The 9,348-nt window shown below is 26.0% G+C and overlaps 1 protein-coding gene across 1 annotated transcript in view; it reads left to right on the top strand.

Annotated features, from left to right (window-relative positions):
- LOC111634632 (tripeptidyl-peptidase 2-like) overlaps positions 1–9,348 on the top strand; it is a 104,535-nt gene that overhangs the window by 18,882 nt on the left and 76,305 nt on the right. The window contains exon 9 of the mRNA XM_023379461.1: positions 2,208–2,273. Within this exon, the coding sequence (XP_023235229.1) occupies positions 2,208–2,273 (66 nt within the window). The remainder of the gene's footprint in view (positions 1–2,207; positions 2,274–9,348) is intronic.

Below are 9,348 nucleotides of genomic sequence, written 5' to 3'. Positions count from 1 at the left end.
TCCCCATCCAATTCTTACTCGATGACACACATTTCGTGTGTTTTATGTGAGCAGTTCTGTTCGAACAGTTGGAGTAGAGAATATTGTAAGTTACTGCTAGCAAAACAATGCGAAATATGTAATTATTTTCGGTAATCCGGACACTTTTGGTAATCTGACACACCTTTGGTCCCATACCTGTCGGATTATCAAGGGACAACTGTATTTTTAATATATTGACTTGTTCTTTCTAAGTGTTGTATATTTTCTTATTTTCATCAGTATTGTTAATATTCTTATTATTTATTCTGATTTATAAAAGAATGTGAATATAACTAGTCATAGAAAGAATAAGGAAATAAGAATAGATATTTTGTATTTAAAGAAATGTTTAATCTAATACATTTTCTTTATAAATATCAAATAAATATTTTTCTATAAACATCACTAAGCCCAATGTATTAATAATAAACCAATCAATCACTGCTATTATTAATTATTAACTATTAAATAATTTGGTACTAGAGATAAGCATAAGGCATCATCTCTTATTAAATTTAATAATTATAACATTTATTAATTAATTTAGAATATTCTGGAAGAAAAGAATCAGCCTGGAGCAGGACTCAAATCTGCAACTCCTGGAAGCAAAGAATTGGATGGAGGTCCAGATAGTATAATTGGCAACACATCCACACAGTAAACAGGACTTGCGGGTTTGAATCTTGCTCTGGGCCAATTTTTTTTCTTCCAGAATATTCTAAATTAGTAAATGTTATAATTATTAAATTTAATAAGAGATGGTGCCTAATGCTTACCTCTAGTACCAAATTACTTAACAGTTAATCATTAATAATAGCAAATTAGCCCAATTAATTAAGATGACAGTTTGCTTTATAAATATTCTTCAAATGAAAATATAAAATCAATTAGATTGCATCATTTTTGTTTTTATTACAGATAAAGATTTCCATAGGTTGGAATTGATTAATTGTTCAGTCATATTATTTTTAGTGAAATTTTTGAAATAAACAGTAAAAATCAAATTTTTATATACAAAATTATTTAATTTTTATATTAAATTTGAAAAAAATTATTGCATTTTTAAGCAATTTCCACTTATATCAATATAATGAATAAAAAGGAAGATTCAGTTCTTTCAAAAAGTCAGTTATCAATTTTTTAGTTATAATTTACCAAGTATATAAATTAATTTTTAACATTTTCTGGTAAAATTATTGTTAAATGTGTTAGATTGGATTAGATTAATAAAATTATTAACTATTATATTTAACATTTAATTACCTAATTCATTAATAATTAATTAGTGAATTGTCATCTTTCAGAAAATTTAATTTTAAGAAATTGTGGAAAAGAAATAACTTTTAGAGCAGATTTGTAACCCTCTACTGTTGTGTTACAGTAGATAAAAACATGTGCAGATTATGAATTCTCAGTCATTCAGGGCCAAGATTATAATTTTTGCATATTAAGCTGATTATTTTAACTCTTCTTTAATTGTATAAGAATTTAAACTAATATATAACAATATAGTTATTTATATAAGCTTTCAATATAATATCTACAGATGTTAGTAGATGTTGGTTTCAATTGCTTATACTAATTGCTTAATATGTTTGTTGCTTTAAAAGCATTAAGTTTTAAATTCTCTCATTTAATATGCCAGTGATGTTGATGGGTTCATATTATAAAGATATATAGTTAGTTTGTAAATTTATTTCTGTTTTAATTTATGTTTTTCATTCATTGAACACTAAAGATGAACAATAACATTGAATACAAATTAAAGAATATTTAAATTATATTCTACTGAAGATGAGATGTGAACACACCTCAAAATGGTTTGGATATAAAAAATATATATTTGTTATAAGAAGGAATTTATTATAGTATTAATATATATGTTAAATTTAAAAAAAATTAATGTCATATAAATATACATATAGTATAAAATGTATAACTATGTATACTATGTGTAATATATAAAATATAAAACTGAAATACATAAAAATAAAAGATTAACGTTATATGATATGTAACTATATGTTAGCATTTACTTTTCTAATGTAATTAGAAATTTTGTACAAAAAATATATTTCTGATTATATATTGTCTTTAAAAATTTTATTATCAAATATATANTATGTGTGTGTGTGTGTAATGAAATTATACAAATTTTCTATATTTGATATTTTTGTAATTTCCAGATATGCTAAATTATTCTATTAACATATATGATGATGGGAATCTTTTGGAAATTGTCAGTATGTCAAGTAAGTTTTTCATAAATCCTAAATGACGATTATTCAAACAATTTATATATCATCTTGTGATTTATTGTATATAAAAGTTTATTACTTTTTAATATATTCCAAAGATTATAAAGAAAATATATATATTTTTTTAATTTGTAAAATTTTGTAGTTACTTTTCCCTATTCATCTTTCAAGCTAAAGCATTATAATCAGTTATAAAAAGAATGTTTTTTTATTAATGGCTTTGTAATTTTTTAAAGCAAAATACAAAGTTTATTACATTTCAATAGTGCTATGAGTTTAATGTTTTTATTTATGGATGAAATCATTTCAGAATTTTAATAGGATAATTTCCAATAAGTTTGAATTTTAGATAATTTTTGCTGTAAAAGTTGAACTGGAAACATTTGATAAATTGTTATCGACTTTTTATACATTTAGGAAACAATAAGTGAAAAAGTTTCTTGTGTATACCAATTATACATTAATGCAAAAACTTTTTATATAAAATAATATAAAGAAAATAATTTTAGAAAATTATTTATCTTTATCAAGTTATTTATCTTAGTTTTAGAATTATTATTCATCCTTGTATTTTGTTTTATTCACTAGTGAAGTTGAAAATGCCATATATTAGACAATGTACTATACGCTCAGGCAATGTACTTATTAATTTTTAAAGACTTTTAATGGATTAAGTTAATGGTCATAGGTTAATGGATTTTAAAGAATTTCTAGAAATCAATACAGTAGAATTTAATAAAATATTCAACATAATTTTAATGGCTACAGTTTCAATAACATTTGAAATGGAAGGTTTTATTTTATCTATATATATATAAATGATGATGATTGTTTGTTTGTTCATTATACACTTCTGGGCTGTTTGACCAATTGCTATGAAACTCAGCAGTTAGGCTCAAATACTTCTAACTTTGATCATGTCATACATCCCCTCCCAAAATATCAATTGCATTTCTATAATTTAATTAATTTTTATTTACGTTCGATTTTCTGAGTTATGCATCTATTGACAAAAAAGTTAACAAAATAATTAAGTAAATATAATTCTTACAAAAAAAAGGATATAATTTTAAAAAATATATATTATATTCACTGAATTACTGCGACAATGATATAGCATGAAATAGATGCACCATTATGCCATTACTGTGACAGGTAGCACATAGCACTTGACTGTGTGCTGTAGTAGTGTGTTGCCCCTGTACATTATACTTTTTCTGTTAGCAATAGAATCGTGCCAGTTATGTATCTGACTTCATTTGGGGGAAAATTTTTGTATTGAAATAACATGACTTGTACAAATCATAAGTTCATATATAGTTAATCTGGTCCTTTTATGATTTCTATGTCTGGTCTCAGCTTTCATCTATCTAACTTTGTTCTTGAGATTAAGGAAGGTCAGAGACAGATGGACAACTGGAAATACAGTTTTTTCAATTGCAACCCAATAAGTATACTCCAGTAACTGAATGGAACACCACTAGTTGTGGTTGTGGGTTTACATATGCCCAACAGACTGGCCAAGTGGATTTTTTTTTCTTTGCATTAGTAACACTTCAATTGGGACAAACTTTACATAAACATCTTTCTGGGATGCATTCTCCTTGGCAGATCACTCACGTGTCGAACCAAATAATCCAAACTAATTCTAATGAGTGATTATTTATTGTAACATTGTCATAATGCTGGGCTCAAGTTTTCGTCATAATGTTCTCAATTTTTTTAGTGGTGATCTTACCCTGTACATCATACTTTTCCTGTTAGCAATAAAGTCGTGTCAGTCATATCTAACTCCATTCAGGGAAATGTTTTGAATCAAAGTAACATTGCTTCCATTCTAAACTGGGAGTTTGTATATAGTTAATCTGGGCCTCCTGCCCTAAGCTTTCCACATCTGGTTTTGGCTTTCATCTATCTAACTCCTTTCTTGAGATTAAGGAAGACTTGTAGGTGATGACAGTGGGAATTTATAGGACTACAATTTTTTCAAATTGCAGTCCAATAATTTTTCCATAAATGCAATATTTACAAGAACACACTTCCCTCATAGTTTATACAATCTGTTGTCAATTTTTAAAAAATTTATTATCACATAAAAGCAATTATTCTAGCATTTTTACAAGATTTTTTTTTATTTAAACCAGTCGAACAAAGTATTTCAGATGTTAAGGTTAGCAACTTTGATCACATCTGGGACCATCACAACCCATCCAACACAGATCAATTTTCAAAAAGTAGACCAGTATTAATGAGTAGTCGTTGACCATCCTCTCTTCCAGGAGGAGATCAATGACTTTTGGTCAAATTAACTTTGACTCCCTTTTGCAACAGTTCCTTCTTTCTATTGGACCAGTTGTATGGTGGCATTCAAATAGGAAAATTACATAATATAAGGTTACTGGCCAGCACAAAATATGATTTAAGTGGTTTTCGAGGATGCCAAGTTTGAATATTTGGTCCGTTTTTTTTTAAATTTGATTTGTTGGCAGATTACCATTTGATATTTGGCTGTGAATGGTACAGTTTCTTAGAGTTAACATTAGAAAATTTTATGATATCAAAATTATATGATATTATNAATTCATTCATTGAAATTTAGATTCTTTAATATTTATTGTCTTAAATTATTTCATTTAGTTATATTAATGTTTAAATTATCATTAATTCAAATTTTTTAGCATCAATGAATTAAGTTGGTATTAAGCTTTTGCATTAAGTAAATTTATAGACAGAAATTATCGTGTATATATTCAGTTGATCATTTTTCACAATTTTTGCCTATAAATTTGAAATGAAATTTAAAAATGGAAGAAGATTGTTTGTTAATTAAGGCAACCAAATGGAAAAGTTTTGGCTTATATTCAGCCATTTTCAGGTTTGATCTGAATAAAGTAGTTTTGAAGAAATGAAAATTATTTTATGCTTCACTGGCATGACTTAACTTTTGTTATTTTGAATTTGTTTCAGTTTCTATAAATGAAAAGTTAATGTATGCTTGAACTTAAAAAGTAGGTTAAAATCATTATAGTTGTCATTATTTGATTTGCTAATTTTCATCTAATTAGATGTTATATGTCAAAATAATTAATACACTATGTATAATTTAGTCCAAGCATTTTATTAATTTTGAATATTTTTTTGAAACCAACTTAATAGTATTTACAGTACAGACAAAATTTGTACAAAGGATCCTTAAAATAATTGTAAAACATTTAAAAATAACAATCTAAATAGATATTTTAAATTTTTCATTACTAGTGTTAGATAAAATTAATGATAACTTTATTGTTGGGAAAAATATTTGGCTAATTAATATTCAATTTTTGAAGCTAGAGCAAATACTTAAGGGACTAAAGGAACTATAAATCAGTAAATGTTTAATTTGGAAGTTTTTTATTTAGATTAATTTTTAAAACATCAAGTTAAATTTTCATTACATTAATAATTTTATACTACTTTCCATGATTTAAATATAGTGAAGGTAGACTTTAAAGTATTTGAAGTATTCTGTATACAGTAAACCCTCAATTTAACAGACAAAAAATTTCTGTCCTTTAATGAAAAATTCTAAACTATTTTTATTTGCAAATAGAGCATGCTACAAGGTTGGAATAATGAGTCAATGAGCATAAATTACTCACTGTACATTATATTATTATTTTATTTATACCTTTGCATCATAATAACATCTTAATGCATCTTGCATATTGTAAGTGTGTAGTGGAAATATAGAACAACACATTCAATTTAATAGATGTTTGGGAATAGCAAGCATCTCTTCTCCTAATTAGTCCATTAAATTGAAGGCTTACTATACTAGTATGTTCATATTTTTCATTAAATAAGTGATTACAGCAATTATTGAATTTTATTACACAAGTTAAAACTGTGTTGCTGTGATGATATCTTACAAGTTGTGTTACAATTACAAACTTCTAATTACAGTGAGAAGTTGGTATAATGAATGTCAGTTTAATGAAATTTTCAGTATAATGAATATACAGTCGACCCCCCCATAACACAGGTTCCTATAGTTCAGATTCCTATATCACGGCGAAAAAATTGCGACAGTATTCGTACAAACATGCTAAAAAAACTCCTATAATTCGGTAAAATGTCATCACAGACTTGTGTCGCGACAGGATTGCACAAACTGTTGAGTTTAAACGAGCAGTGGACCTACTAAAAACCATTTATTTAACATCCATAAAAATTATATTTATCTTAATGATGTCTCTAAAGTTCAGCAAATTTTTCGCAAAAAAAATAATTTATCAGGAAGCACACGAGTGCCATTCGATGACAATCTCCATGATGAAAACAAGCTTAATCAATGGTGTAGTTGAACGGTGCACACTTGGTAAGTAATCCTACAATTTTTTGTTTATAGCATAGTTTATATGGATTATTCCCAAAAAATTATATGTATTTTGGAAATGTTGAGTCAAATTAGACTAGAATCGATTAATTTTATGGAAGAAACCTTTCAAACAGCTGTAGTCCGTAAACTGCATATGTGCCGGGTGTGATTGACTGGACTTGTAAAAGCTGGATTCATAAAACTTGGAACGTATATACCGTGTTATAGGGGGGGTTGACTGTATCTTGACTCCCCTGCCAATTTCCTGTTCATCTCAATGCAAAAATGTTTCAATTTAATGAATATCATTATAACAAAAATTTCAGTTTAATACTGTATAATAAAAACTCTGTCCATTATGAAAGAATAGTTTCATTATAATGAAATCTATAAATGTATAAATCATTCATTATTAGTATATGAGTATTATTATGTCATATAGTCTGGGAACATTAATTTTAATGTATAGTTCAACTGGCAATACTAATTTTAATCCTTGGTTATAGTTTCATTTCGATGTTATTACTCTACAGTTTATTTCTTTAAGTTTATGAGAAAAAATAAAAAACTAAAGCAGTTTTCTTTGGAAGAGAATAATAAAATATTAGATAACATGCAAAAAGGAATTAACAAAATGATGTGCCTGATGGCCTACTGGAATGATCTTACAATATTGTATTTTATTGATAAAACTTCAATTAAAGAAACAACATGCACAAAATTTAGACCAGAAAATAATGGCTTCAAGCAGAAATAATAGAGGTAGGATTGCAACTAATATCGGTATTACTATATCATTATTTTAGTTGTTTGTTCATGATATTTTTTGATTTTTTATTACAGATTAATTTTTATTTTAATTTAATATAATTTACTTTCTGAAAATTGAAATTTTGTTCCATATACATAATAGACAAATTGCATTTTTAAAAACTTTCTTATTTCAAAATATAAGTTTTTTTTTTTATCTTAATAATTATTAAATTTCTTTTATCCATGCATTTTGAGGAAGACCATTGAAAATATTTTGATGGTCTTCCTCAATTTCATTATACTGACATTTCACTGTATTAGTGCAACTTTACTATTGTGTATTGATAATATTTCAACATATTTGAGAGAAAAATTGGTGGAATTTTCATGCTCAAATACAGTATAATTTTTCAGTTTATGTTTAGTTTATAAATATACATTGATAATAATTTTGATCTGTTTTTAATAATTTGCTTTATAAACAGTACTTCAGGAGCTTATTATTCTCATATTATCAAATGGAATTTAAAATAAATAGAAATTAATTTTTATTTATTTCAAATTTCATTCTATAATTTACATTTACATTTTTACATTTATGTAATATAATTTATTATAACATTCTAAAGTGTTTCAAAAAATTAACATTTAAATTTTTAGAGCAGCAGTGGATATAAGTGAAACTGGAGATCTTGAATCTTGCACTTTACTTAGTTCATATCGTGAAATGATGCAATATGCTGTTCTAACTTCTAAAGGTAAAGGCTTTTATATTTAATATGTATAAAAATTATAATAAGTAAACCATTTCATTCCAGATTTTTATTTGAAAGTTTTTGTAATCATTCCATATAAGTAGTCTTGTGCCAATGCATTAGCTACTTTCAAGAATTAAAATATAATAAATATAATTTCATTTTTCATTATTTATTAAAGAAGTTTTGTTTTACAATTATAAATAACACAATTTCAGTATTTAACAGATTCTAATAAAACTCTTTAAACATTTAGTATGCAAGTTATATTAAGAAACTAAAATTTAAAAAAATAAAATTATACTTCTTTACTCTTACTTTACTATATACTAAGTTATGCTATACTACTATATACTCTTTACTATATACTCCTACAATTAAACAGGATCTCTGAAGATAGAAATATAGAAAAAATTGTGCATTTATCAGATTTGGTTTAAAAAGCAGAAAAAGACTGGAATTAGAACCAACAAACTGGAATCAATTAGAATAAACTATAATAATAAAATATTGCAAATCTTAATGAGTGAATCTTTCTGAACTAACAATGATGCAATTAAACTTGCTATTATGTAAGGCTAATTTGTTGGGAAAATATTCCTTTTTTAAATTTTTTAAGTATTATACATTTCATTCTTGACCATTTTATCAAGTGTATATATATATATATATATATATATATATACTTTATATATGAAACAAACACGAAAAGTGATAAGGGATGACAAGCAGATTCAAGACTTTAATAACACTGTCTGATACAATGATGCCTTTGTAAGGGACAAGTGAAGGACAGGTTACAACGTATTTATTTTTCAGTCTTGCCAACGTCCGTCACCATAGTCCAGATCGCTGAACTCAACATTTATTTATAAACGTAACAGATAAGAGTCTGAGAGTTGCTTAATGTATAGACAAACGTAATGGTCATCTGTAGAATCCAAATCTAATTATGGTTAAAAGTTTAGAACGGGGTCAGACCCTCTCGATTACAAGGCGCCATATATGAAACACGAGTACAGAAAGGAAACTGTTGTTGTGTAAAATCGATGAATGCATCGTTGTCGTGTCACAATTACATATCGAGATGTTATATATGATATATTATACTTCCTATACTGGTTATCGATATATTAATTTGTAAAAATTAACTTAAAAAAAACGTGTAAATGTATCTAATTTTGTCCAGTTCTTAAACTAG

This window comes from Centruroides sculpturatus, unplaced genomic scaffold (genome assembly GCF_000671375.1).
Source record: "Centruroides sculpturatus isolate CEXI.00-Female unplaced genomic scaffold, Cexi_2.0 scaffold791, whole genome shotgun sequence".
In the NCBI taxonomy this organism is placed as follows: Eukaryota; Metazoa; Arthropoda; class Arachnida; order Scorpiones; family Buthidae; genus Centruroides; species Centruroides sculpturatus.
The sequence above is the reverse complement of the archived record's forward strand: the minus strand, read 5'-3'. Positions and strand labels throughout refer to the sequence as shown.